This window comes from Manihot esculenta, chromosome 18 (genome assembly GCF_001659605.2).
Source record: "Manihot esculenta cultivar AM560-2 chromosome 18, M.esculenta_v8, whole genome shotgun sequence".
NCBI classification, from domain to species: Eukaryota; Viridiplantae; Streptophyta; class Magnoliopsida; order Malpighiales; family Euphorbiaceae; genus Manihot; species Manihot esculenta.
The window spans coordinates 6,936,695-6,963,230 of record NC_035178.2 but is presented as its reverse complement, the minus strand read 5'-3'; the positions used below and the strand labels follow the sequence as shown (position 1 = coordinate 6,963,230).

At 34.7% G+C, this 26,536-nt stretch overlaps 5 protein-coding genes across 6 annotated transcripts; 3 read left to right on the top strand and 2 right to left on the bottom strand.

The window, feature by feature from the left end:
• Positions 1–80: 80 nt before the first annotated feature.
• On the top strand, positions 81–4,677 carry LOC110605870 (GDP-mannose transporter GONST5). The gene is made up of 5 exons (XM_021744539.2): positions 81–696; positions 2,315–2,564; positions 2,668–2,875; positions 3,715–3,946; positions 4,316–4,677. Exons 1-5 carry the CDS (start codon positions 586–588, stop codon positions 4,532–4,534), a joined length of 1,020 nt encoding a protein of 339 aa, XP_021600231.1. The 5' UTR covers positions 81–585; the 3' UTR covers positions 4,535–4,677.
• Positions 4,678–5,259: 582 nt separating this feature from the next.
• On the bottom strand, positions 5,260–6,961 carry LOC110606395. The gene is made up of 3 exons (XM_021745182.2): positions 6,255–6,961; positions 5,691–5,812; positions 5,260–5,576 (listed from the first exon to the last, which is right to left on the bottom strand). The coding sequence occupies exons 1-3, from the start codon at positions 6,645–6,647 to the stop codon at positions 5,426–5,428; spliced, it is 666 nt and encodes a 221-aa protein (XP_021600874.1). The 5' UTR covers positions 6,648–6,961; the 3' UTR covers positions 5,260–5,425.
• A 5,351-nt stretch (positions 6,962–12,312) lies between these two features.
• LOC110606089 (lysM domain-containing GPI-anchored protein 1) lies at positions 12,313–14,937 on the top strand. The gene is made up of 5 exons (XM_021744839.2): positions 12,313–13,286; positions 13,710–13,827; positions 13,955–14,116; positions 14,230–14,261; positions 14,404–14,937. Exons 1-5 carry the CDS (start codon positions 12,635–12,637, stop codon positions 14,685–14,687), a joined length of 1,248 nt encoding a protein of 415 aa, XP_021600531.2. The 5' UTR covers positions 12,313–12,634; the 3' UTR covers positions 14,688–14,937.
• Positions 14,938–17,577: 2,640 nt separating this feature from the next.
• On the top strand, positions 17,578–23,843 carry LOC110606599 (glutamic acid-rich protein). 2 transcript variants are annotated; one of them, XR_006349444.1, is made up of 9 exons: positions 17,578–17,914; positions 18,128–18,233; positions 20,321–20,634; positions 20,815–20,920; positions 21,003–21,356; positions 21,471–21,547; positions 21,631–21,755; positions 22,806–23,178; positions 23,521–23,843. XR_006349444.1 is itself a non-coding variant. In XM_021745476.2 (9 exons), exons 1-9 carry the CDS (start codon positions 17,787–17,789, stop codon positions 23,541–23,543), a joined length of 1,497 nt encoding a protein of 498 aa, XP_021601168.2. In that variant the 5' UTR covers positions 17,580–17,786; the 3' UTR covers positions 23,544–23,843. The 2 variants fall into 2 exon arrangements, 1 of the variants encoding a protein (XP_021601168.2); XM_021745476.2 differs by having other exon boundaries at positions 17,580–17,914; positions 22,806–23,069.
• On the bottom strand, positions 23,841–26,386 carry LOC110606600 (gamma-glutamylcyclotransferase 2-3). Its single transcript, XM_021745477.2, has 8 exons — positions 26,188–26,386; positions 25,981–26,057; positions 25,360–25,413; positions 25,009–25,065; positions 24,900–24,940; positions 24,736–24,807; positions 24,169–24,248; positions 23,841–24,088 (listed from the first exon to the last, which is right to left on the bottom strand). Exons 1-8 carry the CDS (start codon positions 26,288–26,290, stop codon positions 24,003–24,005), a joined length of 570 nt encoding a protein of 189 aa, XP_021601169.1. The 5' UTR covers positions 26,291–26,386; the 3' UTR covers positions 23,841–24,002.
• Positions 26,387–26,536: the final 150 nt, after the last annotated feature.

Below are 26,536 nucleotides of genomic sequence, written 5' to 3'. Positions count from 1 at the left end.
ATTGTTGGGGACCCACTCGTGACTCCCGCAGAATCCCACAAGGTGGGGCTTTTTTTTGTCTTCGAAAAGACAAAGAGCTCAGGAAAACAAAAAAATTAATAAAATTTGGAGGCATTTGCCATGTGGAAGAAGCAGTGGGAATTTCCCATGGCTCTATTGTCTTTTGCTACCGTTTCCTCCACCACCACCACCACAGCGACCATGGCCATAAGCAAGATATGAAAAAATAGAGAGAGACGTTTCCAGTTGAATACAAAAACAGCACAAACGGGAAGAGAGGCAAATCACATTGAAGAAGAGCTGCCTGCTCCGTTACGCCCTCCCTCGCTTTGTTATTCTTAATAGGCCATTTGGGTGTTTCCTAATTTCAATATATATTTTTTTTCTCCCTTTCTTTTATTTGGGTTTCCCTCTTTCTCTGTCTCTCTCTATACAGACCCATTTTGCTTTAAAGCCTCTGCATCTACTTTGCCTGTTTTGAATTGGGTGCTTAAAAGGAAGGAGAGTGAATTTTAGGCGAATTACCAGTTTTTTATCTGTTCTTTTTTTGGTGATTTTAAGAGAGAAACAGAGGGGTGTATAGAGATGGAGGAGAGTGTATTGTTTCAATGGACGGTGTTCAGATCTCTGCTTGCTATTATTCAGTGGTGGGGATTCAATGTTACAGTGATTATCATGAACAAGTGGATCTTCCAGGTTTTTATATGCTTCTTTGATTGTTGAAAAATCTCATTTTTGTTTTATTTATATAGTCTTGGCAAGATTGGTTGGGTTTGTTTTCTGCTGCTTTTTGTTGTTTATTTAGATTTTGTTAAGGGGTCAGCTTAATTGTGTTATAGTGATGAATATTTACTCATTTCGTTTGACGGGTATGCTGAATTATGCAGTAATTCAGTCTTCGTAAGGCCCTGGTTTGGTGGGTGACCTTTTTATGTTCATTTTTCTGGTGGTTATTGTTGCTTGAATCTGCAATTTGTTTTCTGTTCCTTGGTTATTCTGAATTTGAGTTTTTAATTAATCCAATTATGTTGATTTCTGGAGAAATCTATTTCATTCGCTTATTCGTTTGGTTCTCCTTATGTTCAAAAAAGTTCATTTTCAAGGATTATATTTAATTTTCCATACATTTAGCAATTTATAAAATTTAATTAAGGATGCAAATTGCCATTACGTATCCACTGAGCTAGATAATTTAATGAGGACTTTGTTGCAGATGGATGTAAATATTTGGTTTACTGGCTTGACATATTGGAATATTATAAATACGCAAACTGCCTGATGTCGTGTTTATAGTTAAGCTGGTCATCAGTTTGCTGTCTTTTTATTTTCAACTATTTTGGTGCTGGAAAGCATTTTGCATCTTTGTCAAGCTGATGCTTCTTGCAGCAGAATTTTGCATCATTATATGGAGAAAATGAGAAACAAAAAGGCTGTCATTTTCTATTTTGCTAATTTTCATGATTGGCTGGAAAGCAATGCTCAGTCTGTTTAGCCAACTAAGGATAGATCTAGGTGGTATGTGTTTCATAGGAATGTGTACAGTGCTAAAAATTTGGTTACTGCTGTTTCATGGAATATTATAACGGTGGCTGCCTATTTATGTAAACTGAATTCATTTGGTGGTGTATATTGACAATAGGGAGAAGTAGTGGAATCTGGAATTTTTATTTTTCGCGTTGGCTTTGTTTTGCCGATTGGGGTAGCATATAATTCCTTTTTTGGTTCTGTTGCTTTTATTTGTTTAACAGATAGGGAAGATGCATGTTGGTAGCTTGAATGGTTTCAAGATCTTGTTGTCTTTATATTTATTTGAGATTCTGCCCTACCAAATTAATTATGAAATTATATGTGTTTGTGTTGGCATGATAACTGGTATTAAAACGTTAATCATTGTGTCCGCATGTAATTGGGCTTTAAAATGTTAAACATTGAGTTGTAAAATGACATCAATCTTAGTTTAGTGTTTCTGCCTTGCTGGTCAAGTCGTACTTGATTTTTTTTTATTTTGTTTCCTTCTTTTACTGGTTTAGATTATGTTGGTTCTCTTATTTGTCACTGGCTAATTCCTTTTTTTCTGCGAAGGGAATATCCGGTTAACCTTTGATCTATCAGTTATTTGTTCAAGTTAGGAAATGGCTGTTTTCTGTTTACTAGGATTTGGGCCACTAATACTGTGGCCTACTTTTGTTGAAGTAAAGAGCTTTTGTTAACTTTTTGGTTAGTTTGTTTGAAGTTCTATATTCTTGAGAATTGGCTTGCTTGATCTTTATGTTCATTATCGAAGCTCTATAAATTTGATATGGTTTATGTGCAGAGATTGGACTTCAAGTTTCCACTCTCAGTATCTTGTATTCACTTCATATGCTCATCAATTGGAGCATATCTCGTAATCAAGGTGCTGAAGCTGAAACCACTAATTGTGGTTGACCCTGAAGATCGCTGGCGAAGGATTTTTCCTATGTCATTTGTATTCTGTATCAACATAGTTTTGGGAAATATAAGCTTACGCTACATTCCAGTTTCATTTATGCAAACAATCAAGTCATTTACTCCAGCAACCACTGGTCAGCCTCAGAAATCATCAACATAAGCTATTATATAAGTTTCCTGCTTTCTACTGTATTATTGTTTTCCACTTGTTATCTTGACCTCTATGGATTGTATCAGTTGTTTTGCAGTGGTTAGTCTGGAGAAAATACTTCGATTGGAGAATTTGGGCTTCTTTAGTACCTATTGTTGGAGGAATATTACTCACCTCTGTTACTGAGCTTAGCTTTAACATATTTGGATTTTGTGCTGCCTTACTTGGATGCTTGGCCACTTCAACGAAGACAATCCTTGCAGAATCTCTTCTGCATGGATACAAATTTGACAGGTAGTTTCATCGTTGTCATTAGGATATCAATTATCTTCTCCTATTAGTGCTTTGTTTTTGTGTCAATTGTACCATTTGCTATTTACCTATTTCCTTGGCAATGCTTTCATTGGAACTCTTTCATCTGTCTTTGTTCAGATTTTTACAAAAAAAAAAAATCTTGCTTCTTCATAAAGTTAACTAGTCTTTTGAATATTTGATGTGTATCTTAAGCAATGTGTGATGTTTCAAAGTCTTATTAGAATGTAATCCTCAATTCCTCATGGATCTATATTATTAGAAGGTAAATGTCAGTATCTGCATTTGCATTTGATTTGTAGCATCAAGATAATGCTGCATGATTCTGCCTGTGAATATGTGAAATATAACCACAAAATAACCATTCCTAGACGCAATGCCATTGACCAGAAATTGTATATTCTGTATTCACTTATCGTTAAGCTAATCAACTCATGATAGAACCTTTTCTTTTTATGAAGTTGCTTTGGAGCTGCAATCTGGTATCAAAACAATTTTATGCATGAACAAGGAATTGATATTTGAATTTGCAGAGAAGTCATTCAATTGGAAGATGGAACCTAATGGATTAGATTTGGGAGCTTCTCGAGCAAGCTTAGGAAAACATTCTGGGAGATAACTTTCAAAGCCCTCTTTGTTGTCTTTGTTAAAGCTAACATATAGTCAGTGAAGTAAAGATTAATTCTTCTGAAGATTCTAATTGTACATTTTTGTCAGTTTGGGGAATGATAGGATGCATTTGCTGAAGTTGGCTAGATTCTCACCACATGACCAATCTGATTTCTTTTTCTTTTCATTGATTTTCTGGTTGCACTTTTTAGCATAAACACAGTTTACTACATGGCGCCCTTTGCAACTATGATACTTGGAGTACCGGCAATACTTCTTGAAGGTAATGGGATTGTAGATTGGTTTTACACTCAACAATCAGCCTGGTCTTCCCTTGTCATCATTTTCACCTCTGGGGTGCTGGCGTTTTGTCTTAACTTCTCCATCTTCTACGTGATTCATTCCACGACTGCAGTTACATTCAATGTTGCTGGAAACCTTAAGGTGAGACCAAAGAAGAAAAATTGTATGTCTGAGCAAATTCTGTACTTTTATTAGAATTTTCAAGGTTTAAACCCACTCACTTGAATTAAACAACTTTTCAATCTTTAACATTCCCTAAGAATGATTACATACTTGTCATTTGAAGCATTTCATTTGCAAGTTTTTCAACATCAGCTCCTAAGATGTTGCACATCCCCGAGTTATATGCAAATTTCTTTTGCTTTCTATGCGCTAACATTTTTTTTTGCCTCTTTCATACTGCTGTCCCTTCTGCTAAAACGTGTAAACTTAACTAGAGTTGTATGTTATAACACAAACCGATTCTGTTATTGTCTATGCATTTCAGAGTTCTTTGTTGATTCTATGCAGGTTGCAGTTGCTGTGTTCGTTTCATGGTTGATTTTCCAGAATCCAATTTCAGCTTTGAATGCTGTAGGATGTAGTATTACACTTGTGGGATGTACATTCTACGGGTTTGTGAGGCACCTGCTTTCTCAACAGCCACCACCGCCTGGAACACCCCGGACTCCGAGGAATCGGATGGAATTGCTTCCCCTTGTAAATGATAAATTAGATGACAAAGTCTAAAAAAGAATTTGGCTCTAGCACTTGGCATAGGATTAATACAAATATAAGGGGCAAACTGGAAAAACTTCAGTTTGCTGTGTGCGAATTCAGCATAAAATTTTAATATATATATTTCTTTTCTTGTTTAGAAAGAAAGTTTTCAATATTACTTTTTGATCTTTGTATTTATTGGAATTTTTAATAAATTCATGTTTAATTTATTCTTTTAAAAAATTAACCCAGAAGTTTAGTCTAAAAATAAAAATTTTGGGAAGCTAACTTCTTGATTTTCATAAATGTAAAAAAAAAAAACATTTGGGGTTTATTTTTTTTCCCTTGATGTTTGGATAAGTTGAATTTAAATTGAAATATCTAAATTAATTTAGACAAAAATCTGAAAATTAGTGAAATTAAACTTCCCTTGGATATTAATCCATTAATTTTAGCTTTAACTTCTATGATTTAACTAGTCCCTAGCACTCCGCATAGCCTGCAAGGCTTTAGCTAATCTAAGGTTGCACGCTTGTGACAGCAGCTCTGCAAAAGTTAAAAACATTATTGCAGCTTCTAACCAAAAGATACATGCTTGATTGACCATTTCTTCTACGAGATAATAATGATTGCCCCTGTAAAAGTTTGCTATTTTATACCAATTATGGTGCCAGGTTGCATCATTAGCCAAAGAATTGGCCTTCAGATAAACTAATACAAGAATGCATGGCCTTGCATATAATACTCGGTTACTGTTGGTTATGAAGCTTAGAAGAGAGAGATTCTCATTAGACATTTCATTGGTACATTACGAAGGAAGTTAGCACTTAGTTGTTTACATTTTACAGAGGGTGAGATTAGGATCTAACAATAACCCATTTATCTAACCAAGTTTATCTAACTGAAGTTAATAACTTTGAACTAAGCCAAGAGCCAGAAGTTCTTCTTCCATCTGGTGCTGATAAGGTATCCACCAACGCTTTTGCTTTGCTTGCTCACCCCAATAGTCAGGCACTCTACATTATTGATACACTGGTCCACAAACTCCTCACTGCTGCTGCTCCCACACAGACTGCAGAAAAACAAAACAAAAAACTCTACCATCAGTTTTAAAATGTCAACATCAGAGCAGTGAAAGATTAAAAATGAACAATATTATTAATATGATGACTAGATTTGGACCCACCAATTGGTAAGGGGTGAGGGTTTTTTCTGACCCACTACTAGGACAGACACATCTAGCTTCTTCACTTGGTTTATCACTGTGGCTAGCCTTGGCCCCTGGATTACTAGTGCTTCCACTTCCACCTGAAATAGGTAAACCATTGTATTCATCAATTGAAGTGACAAATCTTTGACATATTTTTCTACCATATTAGTATGTAACTGAAAATTTCCTCCCAGAAAAAAAAAGTTTAAGAAAAGGAAAGGTGGGCATGAATTGACTGAAACAAAACCTCAGAAAAAAAACAAGCTCAAGGAAACGTAAAATCCGAAAGAGTGAAGCTGAGGAAGCTCAAGCAGGATCTAGCAAACATTATTGTAAGAAAAAACATTGTCGGAAATATGGGATCCGACATATACCCAAAAAGAAAAATCATTGCTGATGCAGAAGAGGGTTTAAGATCTATCTGTGCTACCTCTCTGTTCCTTGATCTATAGAACCCAAGACTCAAAATAGAAGGGGAAACAGAAAATTAAAGAAAGCCCCAAACTTTAGTAGAACATAAAGAAGTCTTATCACAAATACCTGAGGTTTACAAGCTTTGCAAAGGGAGCCAAGAGAATTCACAAGATAAGGAGAAGAAGAAGAAGAATCAGACCCAGGAGCCCTATCACCACCACCCTTGCTGGCAGGAGGGATAATGTGAAGCAGAGTAAGCAAATCGCCCTTGTTAGCTGCATGAGTGAGTGCCCACATCATTGCATGCTTGGAATGAGAAGTGTTATCCACCACCACCATCACTCTCTTTCTCAAACCCAACCCACCATTTTCACCACCATACATGTTAAGTCCCTCCATTTGCTTCAAATTCCTCTCTTCAGCAGAGCTATGCTTGTTACTACAACCCCACCTCCTGGATGTTGATCTCCAAGTTTCTCTGCCACTCAGCTGCCTCAAAAATGAGCCTGAGCTTGGCATTTTCTTTCACTTATCCGTTTCTTATATAGAGAAAACGGCCAGTAATAGTACAGTAGCAGAAATGAACAAGTATAGAAAGCTATTACTCTAGAGAGAGATGGCTGTGAACTGAGGGGTAGAGGGAGCTGTGATCTGTAGAAAACAGATTTAAAGAAATAATAAAAATGTGAGAGGGACAAGTGAAGAGGTGATGGGCACAGGGGGGTTGAGGGCTACTTTGTGATGATGTAAAGCCATGATTTTTATCTCTTGTGCAGGTTAAAGTCACGGGAATCACTGGCTAAGTATGGCTTTATATTGCAGAGAAATGAGAGAGAGAGAGAGAGGAAAGCAATTTCTAATCAGTTTATGAATTGTTATGATGAAAGAAAGGATTCTTTGTACTTCATTAATGTCAGACTTTTCCACAGTTGTTAAAACCCTTCTTCAATATTATTATTCATCATCTACAGTTATAATGTTAAAAGCATGCATGTGGGACTGGACTTGTATAGAGTTCTATGTGAAACAAAATTGAACTTGATTCAATTCTCAATACTACTGAATGGGAAAATTGGAGAATGGTATTTAGTTTATTAGGTTTATAAAGGTTTATGTGTTTTTTTTGGAATGGAGATAAAAAATTAGAAAAGTAAAATATAAGATTTATTAAATATTATCGGTCTAAATTTATGAGTGCATAAAAATTTATGTTTAAATTTAAATTGCAACTAATTATAATAAAAAATTTATTATTTAACCTTTTTATTATATTAAAAATATTTTTAAATAATTTATTATTATTTAAGTTGGAAATCAATACCAGGCTTCTACTTAAAATTTTTTTCTTTTTTCTTTTAATCATAGATTCTGGTGTTACGTTTCGTAGAGAACAAATGATATTTTGATAAAATTGGGGTTTGAATAGAAATTTTCAGGTGAGAGCCTCAGCCATTAATGGTTTTCTTTTTAAAGTTTCTAACAATTGGCACAGTAACCGTTTGAGTTGCCAAATCAGAAGAACATATGCAAGTTTTTTTAGCAAAAAAATCCCATCAAGATCAATGGTAATGATTATTGCATCAGGTGATGGACATATCAAGCAACCATTTATTTTTATTTAAGATCTGTAATTTTTAAAATTTATAGAATTAATTTAACTTTTCTGAAAAATTCAAAACACCCATTTAAAGCATTGTGCAAATCAGGGGGTTTATTATAATATTTAAGAGAAAAATTTAAAAAAAAGCAAAGCCATTTTAGTATAGTGGCCAAAAAGTATATGTTACTGGTTGCTTTGCTTATTTACAAATCACAAGGCACAGAGCAGTGGCAGTGCAGAGCAGAGGTGGTGGTCACCACAGTCCCATTGGCCTTTTGTGATTTATTTATTTTATTAAAAAAATTATCAGGGAATAGTAAATGGAAATTTTTTTATAAAAAAAAATTAATTAATTAATTGGAATGACCAAAATGAAAGGAAATGTCAGAGATTGGGTCCATCGTGAATTGAGCTTTCTGGTTTACTGTGTCAGAAGGTGGTACTTCAAAATTATTGCACCCGCTTAATTCGCTGATTCCCACCTCTTCTTAAATTACCAACATGCCCCTCCCTTTTCACTAATGTATAGTAATGTAAATGGTGAAGTAACGGCAAAAATCCATCTAAATTCAATTAATATTATCAACATCTAAATTAATCTTAAACTTAATTAAAAATTATTAAAAATCATAAAATAAATTATTTATATAATAAGAAATAAAATATTTACAACAATTATTTGGTACATTAATAAAAAGAGGGCTATGCGTGCATTTTTGTCTTTCTATAATAATTACTGATTAATATTATATTTGAAATTTTTTAACGTTTAATTGGGAAGTTAAAGGAGAAGATGGTGAGATAGACACTGGTGAATGCTACAATGAAGACGAATTAGCATTCAGACTTCAGCAAATTCTTTCTTTTCATCTCGTGAATGATTGAATTCTTTTTTGTTTTTTAACGTAATAATCTTATTATATGGATCAAATCTTTCTCAAGTACATATTTTAATGGCATATTTCATCTTTATATTATGAAAATTCTTATTTAAACGTTTTCACTAGGTTCATTTCCAGTGATAGTGGATAGCCCTTCGTTAATCTAAAATACCTCTCACATAATAAAAAATGGTTGTTTTGAGATTGGAAAAAGATAGAATTTTTCATTTATGTGAGTGAATTTAGTTTAAATGGTTCATATTTTTCTCTATAATGACACTTGTTATTATTATATAGAGTCATACATACAGATGTACCTGCCACTTGTCTTTTCACTATACAGTCATTTAATTACCTTTGACGTTCGTGCTGATAAAGTTGTGGTATAATTAAGTCTGTTTCCCCTGACCCATCACGTCGAATGGCTAGATCTTTATTTGATGAGTCCGTTTCATCAATTCAGTCAGGTTAGTGGGCGGTTTTCTGCATAATGAGTCGAAAAATTCAGGGGACGTGATCCCTTTTTGCATTGCTTCCACTGTTCTTGCCTCGTCAAGCTCAGAGATTTGCAGGGTCTTAGAGTTGAATCTGACCACATATTCTCTTAGAGACTAATTTTCCTCTCCAACGGGACTCCCGTAATGAATCTACTGTTAAAGATGTTGGCCGAGTCCACTAAACTTTTGATACTTCATGTTGTCAGGCTGTTAAACAATGCTCGAGCTGACCCTGTGAGGGCAGTGGGAAAGACTTTGCACATTAGAGCGTCTAAATGAGTATGGAGTTCCATAAACATTTTGTAATTTAGGACGTGCTCTCCGAAATTTCCCATGCCGTATCGACGGCATCATAAACTTTTTGGGAATGGTTTTTTATTGCATCCCTCTCGTGAACGGGGATGACATAGGCAGTAGGGAGTTGTTGTTATCTCGTGCCCTCGGTTCTGTTAAGAGCTATTCCTTCAATCTCTTCAGCTTTTGGTCCACATCTGCCTCTTTCTGCCTCGACCTCTTTTCTGGGCAGTATCCTCCTTCCAGCTCCTCGCCCCCCGATTCTCGCATTGGCTCAGAGGAATAGCTCTTGACTTTGTCGTTTTCGATGAGCTCTCTGACCATTCTGCCCCTTATTCTGGCCGTTGGCTCATTTCTTCTACAGGCCTCCTTACCTCTTTCGTTGGTTCTCCTGCTGCTTTGCTGAGGGGCTTAGTGGTTCAAGGTAGGTTAAGGCTCATTAACGTTGAAGCCTTCAGCCATAGGTGGTACACTCAATAGGGTGCTAAGTCCCCTTTGCTACAACATTTGTCCCGGCCAGTGGACAGTGTTTTGTAGTTGGATAGCCATATTTTGTAGTTCTTGATCGAAAAAGGGTGGTTTTGGACATGTTCCTGCCGAGTTCAGCGAGGGATTGAACAATACGGGTGGTTAATTAGATGGAGTTATAGGGTTAGAGAATGAAAACTGATGATCTTCATGGGTGGAGCTTAGGTCATTTGGAGTGTTTTCGGTGTAATTTTCACCGTGGTTTGTTATGTGGATCTTAGTGGGTGTGATGAAGATGAGAATTTCGGTGATGAAAATATTTCCTTTCGTTCTCACAGACGACAACAATTGATGTCATGAGATCCAGAAGAGGGTAGAGTTTTTCTCTATGTGAGTGAGTTTAGCCTGAATAGTTCACGCATTCCTCTTTTATTCATTTTTCTCTTATCCTCTAGTGACGCATATCCGCCACTATGCTACAGTGCCACTTGTTGCTATCATATAGAACCGTAGGTATGGACGTTCTTATCTTCTCACCATCGTGAGACGGCCATTTAATTTCCCTCCGGCGCTTATGTTGATAGGGTCATGATATAGCTGGGTCTGTTTCTCTCTGACCCATCACGTTTTCCTTTAACCTATTACATCAGGGGGTTAGATTCTTTTTTGATGAGTCCGGACCCTGATCTGCCCGACCTGCTCAAATGTGATTTGGGTTATGCGATAATGGACCAGCTTGCACGGCAAATTCTAATAAATTTTAGGTTGGACTTTTTTGCAAGAGCTTGATTTTGGTCTAGATATCAAAAATTCAGCGGTTATAAAAAGACAAATGTTTTAAAAATTTGATATAATTCAATTTTATTAAAATAAATTTAGATGGCATGTAACTAGTTTTAAAATAGATTTAAATTTAAAAATCAAGAAATTCAACTTTTATATATTAAGTGCTTCTTATTCGAATTTCGTTTATATCAATAAATTAGTTTGATAAAAAATTATATTTATATTAATTTTTTTATATGTTTTCATTTAAAAACTTAACTTAATTTTTTCAATAATATTATTTAAAAATAAATTAAAATTATGAATGAAAAAAATATATAACTAAAAGGAATATGATGATTTTTGTAAATACCGTATCCATTTATATTGCTCGATCTTCGCTCAACTTAATGAATCTCTAATCCAATCGAAGGGACTTGAATGCTAGGGGACCAATCTCTATGGATAAAACAATAAACCTTTTTCTGTTTCTTCTCATTTTCATTTTTCCAAAATTAAAATATTTGCAAGACCTCGAAAAATATTTTATATTTGAGATTTTTTTTTTAAAAAAAAAAAAAGAAATTTCACTCAAATCTTTAAGAGTCCCTCATCTAGGTTGCATTTGTAACAGTGGGCAATTTTGGCTATGCAAGCCAGCCTCCTCTAAAGGCTACATATTCACAGTCCATTGCCTCCATTCTTGCGGTTCAACTGTGAATTGAGGTTGTTAAGCAAGCATGCAATGCTTCCAATTCTCATTTTCTCCACTGATTATATCATCTTAGCAAATGACATTGTATAATAATTAATAGAATAAAAAACTTTTGTGTAAAACTTTCTGTTCCAGGGTCTTGGGCCTGGATGTTTTCTTGTTGGGCTGCTTTGTAAGGGTCTTGGTTCCCATTTTGGGCTACTTTGTAAAGTAATTAGCCTTCTGGTTGAGCTAGCAGTTGGGTTGCAATAGCTCTTAGGCCTTGATATTTTTTTTTTTTATATATATCCATTGCAATGCAATTCTACTTTTGAAAAAAAAAAAAAGTAAATTCATTATTTTTTTAAATAAAACATCATGAATCATATATTAATTAAATCAGAAGCCAATACATCATTTAAGAATGAAGAAAGGAAGATGAGCATCCCACACATTCAGATTTAACATAGAGACAACTATAAAAACAACTATTCATGTTAGAATATGAACATACTAATTTGCAGATTTATTAAAATGGTTTAATGAAATATTTTAAATATTAATAAATTCTTATATATATTTATTTAGTTAATAAATAAATAATAAAATTAATCAAAATTATAATAAATCATATAATTAATCACATTAATACATTCTATTAAGAGTGTTTCATACCTTGGATGAAAATTTTGAATACCATAAATTCTTTGCCTCCAAGGCTGAAAAGAATTGCGAAGCTTAGTTGTAAGTGGGCCTCATCTGGATGCCTCTCAATCTGATAAAGTAAAATCCTCAATTACAAAATCACCCTTCATCCCGATGGACAACAATCCTTTCAATTTGAAAGTCAAGGGCAAGTCGCATTGAGTCCATTTCAAAACGTCATCGTTTTATACTCGCGAAATCACTTTGCACGATGAGGACAAATTAGTCCAAGGAAAATTTTGTCTGAAACTCTAGCATCGAGAATCTGACATGTGACTGCATACTCCAAGCAATACAACATTTGTGATCTATGTCTTCTCCTCCCTTAAGCTTGTTAGCTCCACTCTTCTTGTTCTTATCTTTCACTATTGCTGGAAGCCATTAGAAGGAGAAGAAGAGAAATCACAAACTGTGGAACTTGTGAAAATCAAATCATAAAGCTCCTAACTTTGCTGTCACTCACTTTGCTGTTTTGTCTGTATATTCGTTCTGCCGTTCTGGGTTTCTCGAGTAGCGGCAAATCAAACCCTAAAACCAATCACATCCCCTGCTTGAAAGCTTTTCATTTGGTGGTAAAACCCTTCACCTAAGTTCTCTTGAAGATGCAAAGCTCAAAACCCATCATCCTCCTTTTGATTTTCATCAATGTAGTAGCTGTTGTCACCTCCAAATCCACAATAGAACCATGCTCTAACAACGACTCGTGCAATGCTCTTCTTGGCTACACTCTCTACACGGACCTCAAAGTCTCAGAAGTAGCCTCCCTATTCCAAATTGATCCCATAGCTTTCCTCACAGCTAACTCCATTGACATCTCTTACCCAGATATTGAGAACTACATTCTTCCTTCGCAGCTTTTCGTAAAGGTCCCAATAGTATGCTCTTGCGCAGATGGAATCCGCAAATCTGTTTCTACCCACTACAAGACGCGGCCTTCAGATACTTTGTCTTCCATTGCGGATTCAATATATTCCGGCTTGGTGTCGGCGGACCAGCTACAGGAGGCTAATTCGATCCAGGATCCTTCAGTGCTGGATGTGGGGCAGAGCCTTGTAGTGCCACTGCCATGTACTTGTTTTAATGGGACTGATAATTCCTTGCCGGCAATTTATTTGTCTTATGTGGTGAAGGAGATTGATACTTTAGTGGGGATTGCTTCAAGATATTCCATTACTATCACTGATTTGATGAATGTTAATGCCATGGGGAATCCAGCCATCAAGGCTGGTGATATAATTGCTGTGCCTTTGCCAGGTAACTTGTGTTTATTTTGAAGAATTATCTCAATGCCACTTTCTCTGTTGGTTACTTGAATCGGTTTTATTAGTTAATGTCAGCATATATTTAGTAATATTGTATGTTTCTCCTGTTAGTATTGAACAAATTGGGTTACTGGTTTAAGTTCGTTTTAGGATAAGGTAGATTCCAGTTGTTTGCAGGATTTATGTCTTTTCTGGAGGAAATAGTACATGTATAACGTTCCCTTTTAATCCAGTTCAATTTTATTTATTAATTTCCTTTTGTAAAATTGAAGTCATTTCAGCCTGTGCTGAATGGTAGTAAGTAATTTCATTTCTTGTTCCCCGTTTCATTTGGTTAATGTTGTCAAATAGATAACAAGGTGATAAGCATATGGACAGCATTAAGACTTAGTTTTCTTTGCAACTTGCATTGCAGCCTGTGCTTCTAAGTTTACGATATACGCCTTTGATTATGGCCTGATTGTGGCAAATGGGAGCTATGCTATTTCTGCCAGTCACTGTGTGCAATGCAGCTGTGGGCCAGAAAATCTTGAGTAATTGAATTCCTCTGCTCACCTTTATGATTTTGCCATTTATTTTTTAATATTATTGAAGACAGAAAGGGTCTTTCACACATATAAAGTAAGTTGTTCATCTGCTCTGCGGTGTGTATCGGTGTAGGTTGTACTGCATGCCTGCTTCTTTGGCGGTTTCTTGTTCAAGCATGCAGTGTAAAAACAGTAATCTCATGCTCGGGAATGTCACGTGGAAGCAGAGTAGTGCTGGGTGTAATGTTACCTCTTGTAGTTATGGTGGATATGTCAATGGCAGCATCATGACCACGTATGCTACGTTTCTCTGTCGAGCTGTTTCTTTAGTAGTTGATTTAATATTTAAAGTTATCTAGTTATATCCTTGTGGCTGAATCCTTCTATTTTTGTTTAATTGCTATGCAGGTTGTCCACATCTCTTCAACCTCGATGTCCAGGTAAAAGTCGACGAATGCTATTTATTCGAGTACATAATACTTAACTAGGAAGTATCATAAACTGGATTCCATGTGCAACTGTTGATCAGTGTTTGCATTTTTCTTCCCCCCCCCCCAAAAAAAAAAAAAAAAAATGATGCAGGGCCACAGCAATTGCCTTCCCTGATAGCCCCACCTACTTCAGTGACTAGGGATTCAGTGTTGGGTCCAGCTCCAGCACCTGCGCCTCAGTCAGCTGGTTCTGGAACAACAACGCCGAAGAGTACAGTAGTTCCCACAACTGGGACAATTCTTGGACTCCCCCCTTTAGGCGGTCCTATTGGAGGTGCATCTGGTGCTTGCTCCTTGGTGAATCCATTGGCCACTTACCTGATTACACTGGTGCTATACCAGTTTACCAACTTCATGAGCTCCCTCTCATTGTAATTTTGCCGCGAATTTGCCAGATCGATTGTGGGATTTTGGTTGGCTTGATCTCTTGATTTTTGACAGGTCCCACTTAGCAGTTGTATGTAAACCTTCTTAAATTATTTTGAAGTGTGAACAGATTTGTGGATGCAGAAATTAGAGGCTGTCATTATGCCTAGATTATATCTTTATTGTGATTCCTTGCTTGTTGTAGTATGTAATTTGAGGCACGGCCAATTCTACATTTGGTGATTCATTCTTGTTTTCATTATCCAAAGTTCATGGAAATTGCTTGGGTCATGGAATGCTTTGACGGGGAAGGGCCTGATTCATTTTCAGGTGCAGAAGTTTTTGATTCAATTGACAATTTGTCTGTTGTTGAGGCTGGTTGTTAGTGGACTGTCGATGCTTTTTCTAACCAGGTAATAGCTTTACCTGTATTATTGCCCCTGTAGTCTCAACTAAAATGCGTGCTATGGCCTTGTATCTGAAATACTGAACATTTTATGTGGACAGTCTATAAGCGATGGTTTAGAACCAAGAGTTTTGAACATATGAGATAGATTGTTTGAGAAAATTACCGAGTGAGATGGAAGCATGTATGTCTACTCTTGTTCACAAATCAAGCGAGTTCCACGCAGCTGAATTCATCTCTCTATGTGAGTGAGGGAGAGGAAGTAAGAAAAAGGGGTTATTACCGCCGGTGGCCAAGCTAGAATTTTAATTTAAGGGGATAAATTTTAATATTTCTTTTTTTTTATAATTATAAATTTACCCTAATTTTCAATTTTTCGTTTATTATAAGTTATTTAAAAAATATATATATATATTATTTATTAATTTATTAATATGCTCATACCCTAATTTATTTATATATATATACCCTAATTTATTAATATGCTCATACCCTAAAAAATATATACCCTAATTTATTTTTATAAAAATAAAAAATTTATAGACTAAATTGAATTATATTTAAATTAACACTATGTTTATACAATTTAACAATTTAATTTTTGTATTTTGACTCAGTTAAATTAAGTAAAGTTATAATACAGCTCGACTAAATTACCACTCTTAAGAGTGCCCTTCAAAAGACAGTGCTAGTCGGGTGAATCCGCTTTGCCGCAAGTTACAGTGCAGCTCAACTCTGAGACCACTGTACTAGGCACATGCCTTAAGACTCTGGACTTGACAAAGTGCATTTAGCTATGACGTTGGCGACCCCATCCACTACAGGAGCAGAGGGAGGGTACGTCAAGGGACACGTACTGTATCGGCGATCGAAAAATGCTTTGAAGGGATGCATGCGCCGCTGAATGCTTCGAAGGGGATGGAGATGCCGCAGCGGCGCAGCCGGTGGTACCGCAGCAATGCAGTTACAGTGCCCTACCAACGGGAAGTTCATGACTCCGCCATTACATAGTTTTCATCATCAACTCCATTCTGTTCTTCAAAATTCTTGGGAGCCACTTCTGTGAGCCACACCCATCAACTGGGTTCATCATCAGAGGCATTAATCATAATTTCAGCAGAATGAATATTAAAACAAAAACAGCCTCTAAAGGTTTAATGGTGATTCATGACGGAGTTGAGATTCTAGAATAAAAAGAAAAAGAAAAAAAAGATTCCATTGTCCCTACGTTATTGAATTTCTATTTATTTATTTTAATGATAAAATAAATGATTTTATATTATAAATTAATTAATTTAATGATAAATAAATTATCTGATATATTCTTACTATCTCTGTTTGGAAATTTTTTCAGATGGGGAAATAAGGATTAAAAAACAGAAAATATTTTTAGTAAAAAATAAAATATATTAATAAATTTATATGCAAAGTCTTAATAAAATTTTTTAAGTGCGAAGGAAAATAATTTTATTTTTTCAAAAACAGTTATTTTTTATAATAATTTAATTTTTATTTTGATAAAAAAATTTATTTTTAATTGATTAATTTTTTAAATATTCTAAACATAAAAAATATAAAAATAGATTTAATATTAATTCATTAAAGCACTTGTATTCGTTTTTTTGTTTTAAACAAGAATTGAATATCAAAAAATAAAATTTAAATCTCTCATATTTATTCAGATGCATTTATTAATTAAATTTGTGAACATTTATATTCTGTCATCTATTTTATAATTAATATTTTTAAGCTACATTAATATATAATCTCTATATGTCGTGATTATTAACAATTTCCCTTGCAGCTATTTATAATTACATTTACTAATTTTTAATCTCTCCTCTCTCATAAAACTTAAAAAGGTGGAAAAATATAACTAATTATGAGGGATGGAATGCAACTAATTATAAAATTGAGGGATGAATTATAAATAATTATAATATTTAAGAATTAAATAGTAATTTAATTTTAAAAACCAGATGAATAGAATGACCAAAGTCTATTAACATAAATAAGGTCAAGAGATCGAATAATCTAATTTTTTTAGAATACTGATATTAAATTGTTATAAATAATAAATTTGGAGATTAAATAGTAAGTTTTTTTTTAAAAGTTATTAATTAGTTTTTATATTTTAGTAAAATTAATTTTAATTATTTTTTTAAAAATAAACTAATTAGTCTTTAATCCTAAATTGTTAATTATTCTTCTATTATTTAATCCATGTAAAATAATTAAAATAATTCTACAACACATTAATTTTTATAATTTTAAAATTATAAATAATAATTTCATATAATTTTAAATTAAAATTTTTACTTTTCAACCATTTATGATTATTTGAAAATTAGTGACTAATAATTTTTTTTAAAATAAAAACATCAAGAGATAATTTGAACTAATAATAATTTTCTCCAATAACCGAAACGATGGCGCGTTAAGCCAGGGACGACATGTCGTCTTGGCATTCACTAAATGATGGATGGTTCATAGTTCATCGATCCTCCTAAACGGTGGAAATTGGAAGTGTCGTTGGAGCGGCGCGTGTAAACTGCAGGACCGCTTTCAAAAGAGTTTGCCATAATTCATCGACCCCGTTTTTTCTGGGTTTTCCACTTCCGGTGTATATTTTAGACTTTTTTTACTTCGCCAAATAAAAAGGAAAACTCCGTCTCCGTTTACCACTGTCAGTAGCGCCGAGAATGGCAGAGGAGCCTCAAGATACCAAGATAGTGAAAACTGAAACGCCGTCGGAGGACTCGCCTGATATCGAGTCTCAGATTAAGGATGCTATGCGCTCCCGCGTCAACCACTTCAAAGAACAAGCCGAGTTCTCTCTCTCTCTCTCTCTCTCTCCCCCTTATTTGATTTATTTTCGATTTCCTGCGTTTTCAATTTTCAGTTAACAATCAGTGTGCTCCTGCAATTTGTGGCGAGTTTGTTTGTCCCTTTTGATTTCTCACTTTCGTACTCGCGATAACCGGTAGGGAAGCATAGGAACATTGTTTGATGATTATAGTAATTCTCTTTGTCGAAATTGCAGTTCTTTGACCTTTGAAGGGGTAAGGAGACTATTAGAGAAGGACTTGGGATTGCAGAAGTATGCACTGGATGTGCACAAGAGATTTGTCAAGCAATGTTTGGTGGAGGTGCCCTTTTTTCTCTCGTTTTCTTTTTCTTTTTCTTTTTTAATAGAATAACCATTTTCTATACCTATAGTATAGTATGCTTGCGGCATTTGATTTATGCATTGTCAGTATGCAGTATTTTATGACCATGTTTGTGCTGTTTAAGCTCTCCATTTGCTCATGAGCTCTGCCAAAACTAAGTCCTTATTGGAGATGTGATAAACAAATAATTGTTGGGCAATACCAATTAACTTGTACAGATCTTTGTTAGATAGTAAAATGCTGTTAGCCTACTCTATAATGGTCATTCTCATCTTATAATGGCTGGTATATGACTTTCCTTTTGTGCCAATTGAGAACTCTTTCATATAGCTGCAGTTCAGCTATTGTTTTATGGGTTGAAATTTCCTCGAAAATTGGGTTCAAATTTGTCATACATATAAACCAGTTACTAGATCTGGATGATGGATGGGATAAGGAAGTACAATCGCTAAGCATACTGATGCAAACTGAATAAAATATATATAAGGAAGTACAATCGCTAAGCATACTGATGCAAACTGAATAAAATATACTTCAACTATTTGTTGTTGGTTTATTTAGAATTCAGAAAACAATTCATATTGTCATTAGTTCGAATCATATTCTGACTAATTTTTTGTGGTACGATTCCAGCATAGTATCTGGTATACCATTTAATATTATATGAATTTGTTGTTGCTCTCTTTTGCTTATCTATACTACTATGGACTTAATTGCAGTAACATTATAGAACTTGATCCTGGAGCATATTTAAATTTTATTTTACTTAGGACATTAAAGCTTTTGAGTGTGGATTCAGAATTATGATATGGATCTATATTGGTCTTGAAAGTGATAGAACATTTCTTAAAACCTGAGATTCCAACTTGGAATTTTCAGGTTTGGATCATTGGGTGAGGAGTCTTAATGCTTGTTGCTATACCTTTATACCCAAATCCACTGTTGTTAGAATCTTGTGATTCTCGATTTGTATCTTATGATTCGAATTTATTTTTTTCAACAAATCAATTCGAATCTATGGAGTGAATCTTAAATGTATTTGAATCTTGCTATTTTTTATTTGAATTTTACGATTCTCGATTCGATTTTATATCCTAGCGATTCAAAGCGATAGGGTACATGAATTGTGACTAAATAAAAAATAGATAGTGAATCAGGTGAATGGACCGAATTTTTGCCCGATTCAATTAATTATTTATAAAGAGTTTGTTAGATCTTATATTTTCAAATTTTAAGATCTTATTGGTTTTTGTTATAAAAAAGTCTACATAAATTTTTTCCTTTAAGTATTTTTCTTTCACCAACCATTGTTTTCCCTCTCCCTCTTTTTTTTTTTTATTTTTTTATTTTTATAGTTAATTTACTTAACTCATTATTAGTTGTCAAGTTACGACAAATTGACAATTTATATTAATAACAATCTAATCTGCTAGCTTTTTTTACTATTTAACTATTTGATTAAATTTAAATGAGAGTTTCAGTATATGTATAATGATAACTATTGTATACAATTCCAAAATTTATAATTTATAACATAAAACTACATAATATAATAATACATACATATTATTCTATTATGAAGAATATTTCTAATTAGATAAATGATAATTCTATATTTATCAAAATATGTCATCATGATATTTTTTTTTTTTACTTATTTTTAGAACATATATTATTTTAAGTGATTTTTGGAATTTTTAATGAATCTTATGATTCGATTCTCGATTCATGAAATAAAGATTTCGATTTTCGATTCGAATCTCAATTTGATAACCATTCCTAAATTGTTTAAAGAAGAACAAGAAGAATAAGAGAGAGATTGCATTTAGGAATTATACGTGTGTTAATTTTGCTTGCTACTTGCTGCTGAGGCTTCTGGGATTTGTAATTCTCTGGTCTTTTTGTACTGCTACTGTTTCCGTAACTGATAATTGTGGCCTCATTATGTTGGATTTTTTAATGCTTTCCAATTCTCAATTGTAGTTGTACTTGTTGGTGTCCAAACGTTCATCTATTTTTGTTACATTCGCTTGTTTGATCCACATATTTGTTCATCCTAATTGTAGTGCTTAGAAGGTGCTGTTGATGACAATGTTTCCAAGGATTCTGGGGAAAATGGGGAGAAACATGCCCATTTAACAAAAAAAGAAGCAACAGAATCACCAGAAGGACATGAATCTAGAAATGACATAAAGGAATCTTATTCTGAAGATGAACAGAAAATGGAAGACTCTCCGGTAATGGGCCTTTTGACAGGGAAAAAACCACCTAAATCAGAAACTAAGGAAACTGTAGATGATGGTAATAAAGAAGTTCCAAGTGAGAGCAGCATAAAGAAAGCCTTGTTGAAAAGAGCTTCCTATATTAAAGCTAATTCCGAGTATGCTGTTATCATTTTTCTATGGTCTTTAGTCCTTATTCATTAATTTGCAACTATTTATCTTCATGTGCTTGATGTTCTTTTATATGCACTCATGTTTTTCTTTTTTGGCTCAGTCTATCTCACTTTTTAGTTCCTGTTGTTCATATGAGCATGTTTATATCTCTTGTTTAATTTCAGAAAAATAACAATGGCTGGACTTCGTCGACTTTTAGAGGAAGATCTCAGACTTGAAAAACATGCACTTGATCCCTACAAGACATTTATAAGCAAACAGTTGGATGAGGTGAATATTTGTCATTTGGTCTTCAATTAGATGAAGTATCCATAGAGTCTTTAATTGTTATAACTTTCTATTTTTTTCTTAGTTATTACAATCTTCTGAAGTTCCTGAACCTAAGAAGAAAAATATAAAAGCTGAATCTCAAGGAAAAGCATCTAAAAAGACGAGTCGTGAAGATAGTTCAGATTCTCCAGATAGTGAAAGTGAGGAGGAGGATGAAGAAGAAGTAAAACCAAAGAAGAAAATTGGTGCAAAGCAAAAGACACTAAATTCTGAAGTGGCTAAAAAACGGAAGAGGCTTGAAAAAGAATCCAAAGTATCTGGCAAGAAGCGCATTAAGCCTGTGGAAACAGTACCAGAGGAGAATAGTGATGCAGAAGACGGTTTAAATGCCTCTGAAGATAGCCATTCTCAATCATCGGCTGAAAAACCAGTCAAGGTCCTAGGCCCCTTCCCTCCAATGCTCATCCATACGTGCACAAAAAAGGGAAATATTAAGCTGCATAATCCTAAACTTGGTTGAATAAAATATTTTGTTTCAATCTTCTTGCAGAAAAAGGAAGCTCCAACTCCAGCATATGGGAAACGTGTTGAGCATCTAAAATCTGTTATAAAATCCTGTGGGATGAGGTTTTTCTTTGACTCACTATCTGCAAGATAAGTTGCATCTATTTTGAGCTTTGATGTCTTTAACATTCCTTATTTCCTTCCAGTGTGCCTCCTGTAATTTACAAGAAGATTAAACAGGTTCCTGAGAGCAAACGTGAGGCCCAGCTAATAAAGGAGCTGGAGGAGATACTTTCTAGGGAAGAATTGTCATCAAACCCTTCTGAAAAAGGTGCCTATCTGTTAGGGTCCTAGAATCTCAGGGACCAAAACTGTAATTTTCCAACAGTAGAGTTTTGGTCCCTGAGATTCTAGGACCATAACACTACTAATTTATCCCAATATTATTTCCCGAAAACTCTACTGTTAGAAAATTACAGTTTTAGTCCCTGAGATTCTAGGACCCTAACACTATCGACTTCTAGCTCTGATATGTTTGGTGAATAAGTACCGTGCTACTTTATGGGGTTGATATTGTTTCCTTGTGAAATTATTTTAATGTTGATTGTTACTTTATTCTCCTGCTGGCAACAGGTTTCCTTTTTTCCTTTTAAGAATCACACTTTGCTGAAGCCAAACAATAGTCTTCATGCAGCATCAATCCTTTTCCTATGCTTTCTCTGTGTTCTGTTCTGTCATAAACAAAAAGGGTAAATTGAGCTGAATTGAGTAAGGAGATGTATTTTCCTACTCTTTTAATAATATTAATTCCCCAAGCCAGTAACTCCCATAGGATAAGGAGAACTCCTATATCCAGTTAATTAGGAATTTGGGGGGTTAGAGAGGGGGAGGGTTACCTACATGTTTTATGGTGCGGGGATGAAACGCCCCTCCTCACAAAGCCCCACTCTTCATGAAAAAGTTGAATTTTTTTTTCTTCTGGTATCTATAGGTAAGGCAATGAGATATTCCACTGGAAATCATTTCTTGGTGCATTTCTTTTTTCTTGTGACAATTTCACTGAATGCGGAAGAATCAAACCTGTTTGTATGCAGAAATGAATGTGTCTGCAAGGAACTTACAGCTTGATTAGAGAAATAGAAAGTATATTAATAAATGCAATTTTGCTTGTTTGAATAATTTCATTAGCATTTGCATATTTTGTAGTATTTTTTTTTGGTTGTGTTGGTATATTTTGAATGTTGAAGAAACTTTGTTTTTCCAATTGATATGCTCCTAGATTGGGGTCTGATTTGGAATTTATGTAGGAAATCTGGGTGTAGGTTGTATAAAGGTTGCAAATATATGGTCATCAATCTACTTATTGATTTTGTGTTCTCAGAAATCAAGGAAGTTAGAAAGAGAAAGGAAAGAGCAAAAGAACTTGAGGGCATTGACACGAGTAATATTGTGTCAAGTTCACGTAGAAGGTCTACAACGAGTTATGTAGCTCCCCCAAAACCCAAAATTTCAGTTGAAAGTGAAAGTGATAGTGGTGATGCTGAAGATACTGATGAGGATGACGACGATGACAATGAGGAAGAAGAAAATGATGAAGAGGATGATGGAGATAATGATGGGGATGGTGATAGCCAGAGCGATGAGGGTAAGTGAGCATGGATGAGTTTGGCTCCTTTGGCTCAAAATGGTTAATAACATGAGCTCCAATTAAAATGGTCTTAAGGTTCAGGGAAACAGGGATCTCCGGCTAACAGGTGCTTGTGGTGTGATCTGAGCCTTTTATGTTGCTTTGTGTGGGACCCAAGCATCATGAATTGTGACGTTTTATAGTCCATGCACCTGGAATTTTCTCTCTTGTTTTATTTCCTAAATTTGATCTTGCTTCACATCATTTTGCTTAAGAAAAAAATAAAGGTTTTTGGCTGCATTTGACGTAAAGTAATAGGCATCATAAGATGAGGTTTACCTCAGACCTGAAAGCATATAGAATTTCCTAGAGTATGTGGTAGTAGAAGCTGCGTATTTACTTGCTATAATCATTTACTTCCAGTACATCATTATTTTGACCTTCATGCTAAGTTCTCTTTTGCGTGCAGAGAATGGGGACGACAGCGATTGAATCCTGGATGAGCCGACTCACAAGTTAATTGATGATAACTTGTTCATTATATGTTCTATTTATTGTCTACTGTATTAGATTCGTGGTTGTAGGACCATGTCTCTTTCAGGGAGAATCTATTTGCTACTTAGGATATATCATGTAGCTGATTTGGTGACTCGTAGAAGGGTGTTTTTTTAATTTTTTTTTTCTTTCTTTTTTCTCTTTTCTCCCTTTTCCCATTAGTTTCAAATATAAACCCATAGTTTGTGTATGTTGATGATTTGGTTTAAGTAAACCGCTCAGGTCTTTATGAGATCACATAGCAATATTCCTCCTTTATTCATGGAAAAATGGCTCCAGTCCAACTCAGAGCTGAATAATCAAGTTCAAGAGATGTATCAGTCTCCCAAACAATAATTTATCGCAATCATAATCATCTTGTAAATGCCTGAATCTAAGAATCTATCAGCCTGTTATTCATGGCATTATGAGGTCAGGTTCCCTCTCTGAAAGAATGCGCCTCACTTCATTTGCAAGATCCATTATGTGTTTGTCCTTGCATCCTAGCCAGAAAGATGGTGAAAAAACGAAAGGTTATTGCAGGAACAATGAAACATATGGATAAATGTCAGAAGAAACTTACCAATTTGAAGAAGAGCCTTCTCAAGTTGGAAAAGGTAGTCTCTATTGGGTCCTGAAGGGCCTTCAGCATGAACAATTTGTCTGCACAGAGGATTGGGAATGACTTGCATATTAAAGCCTTGCCATGGTCTAGCAATACTAATAGAGGTGGAACGACATTCTCTGCAGTTCTAATTTACAACTGTAGTTGCATCAATAACTAGGTAACCCAAATGGCTGTTGGTTGAATGCCTGATCACTGCCTTACATAAAATTTTTTTTATAGGCGAGGCCAAGGAAATCATTTTCTGCAATTGATTATGCATGTGATGAGTGCACTTTAAAAAAAAAAGGATAATTTCACAAATTCTCATACATAAACAATGGCCGGAAAGCAAGTTTTCATATGATATTTCATATGACAACGTGCTACCAATAAAAATGGATCCTAAGCGAATAAGCGAGGTTCCTTGTGTATAAACATGTCGAGAATTGCCAGATTCAAGGATCTCCTAATTGAGTTAATTTCCTAATTGACTGCAAGATGGAGACCTTTTAGATCTGAAAAGCAGGGAGTTAAGGTACATACTTGGCTATCTCTTCAAGAGGTGCAGGCCCCAAGTAATTTTGGTTATGCTTCTTGTCTGATGATCCTATATATCTGAAACAAGAATGTGTCAATGCAGAACAGATCAAATTTGGTGTTTAAATAACAAAATATGATAACACATGATGGTGATTTCTGCTACTTACACCATTACTCCTGAAACCGCTGGAGTTGTAGCTGTGGGATCCTGCAAACAAATTTCAGAAGATATTTATATGATTTACAGATGTACAGTTATGTATGTTTAGAACTTACAGTGAAGAAATCAAGATAAGCTTTCTGATCATACTGCTTCTCCCTCACTTCCAAATACTGTGGGCCATGACAATGAAAGTTAAGGCATATTAGTTCTAGCCCGGTTGGAAAAAAGGGCAAAAGTAACAGAGCAAGCTGCAACACAGCATGCTGAGACAACTCTCTCACACACACATAAAATATATACACCAACACATATCTCTATACACAAATACAAAGCAGTAACAATAATGTTGAGCATTTATATAGAGTGAGACTATGGTCCACAGTAATATTGAAAAAAAGAGAAGAAATGCTTTGCTACTAATAGAAAATCCAGCTAACAATTAAACAAGCTGACTAGAGACATACTGTTATTGCAGTTTCTTCATCTTCCTTCTTGGAGATCTTGTATGCAACTCCCCACTTTGAGGTCACAAAATTAAAAGAAAAATTAGAATCTACTTCATTTTGATGTCAGTCAGTTAATTTCTTACTGATAATAGAATAATTTGCATTAAATATTAACATATACTTCAGTAAGCCAGGCATTATAGAGGGTAACAAATGAGAATGAGTGATTCCTAAAAACAATGTATGAACACACAAATGCAAATTCTCAAAAGAGGATTACAAGCATTTGTTAGAAGTTTGGTGTTTGTTGCTGGTTTACCAAAGAAATTACATTATGTTGAATGATAACATAAATTATTCCTATGAATGTACACTTAAATCTAAACTAGGTAATTTTGGGTTATTTGAAACATGTGATCTCAATCTTATTATTATTATTTTTCACTTATTTGGGCCCTTCAATTCCAGCCATGATTTGATATATTTGCTTGATGCCAGAAAATAAAAACCTTTCCAATATTCAAATATGAGATCTCCATGTTAGAATCCCCAAGTTTTAACAATTAGCCAAACAGAAACATATAACTTGAGGATCAAATTAAGCAACGCATCTCTACTGATTGAGCAAAATTAACTCACACAGACTTCCCCATCAGCAGGTTCTAGAGTGACAGTTCTTCCAGGATTCTCTGGAGTCCCCCTATGGTCAGTGCTGCCTGTTCACCAATACCCAAAAGAGCATTTCAATGTTAAATACAAAAAATATAAATATAATAAAATCATCAGGCATAAATATTTCATATCCGCATGAATAGAGAAATAAAAAAAAGAAAGATAGATAGGTACCTTGGTAGAAGACACGGCGATAGCCTTTGATGAAACCAACAAGGCGAGCATCGTAGTTAAAACCCGCTTTCCATATTAGAGACCCGTACCCAAATACCCACATCTCCCTCCACAGGATGAAGCTTCAGAGTAGAGACAGGAGTGGCACGCAAATGACCCAATTGGAGACCTACACAAATCAGCAGTTCTTCAGTACTGCGATGAATTAACGACCAACAAACAGCTCAGGCCTATGCCTATCTGGCTCGTCCTTTCTTTTGGGCCTGGTTGGGTCACTCCACCCAATTGGATTGGATTTCAATTGGCCCAAAAAAAGAAATAAAAATATACAAAAAAGAAATTAATTTCG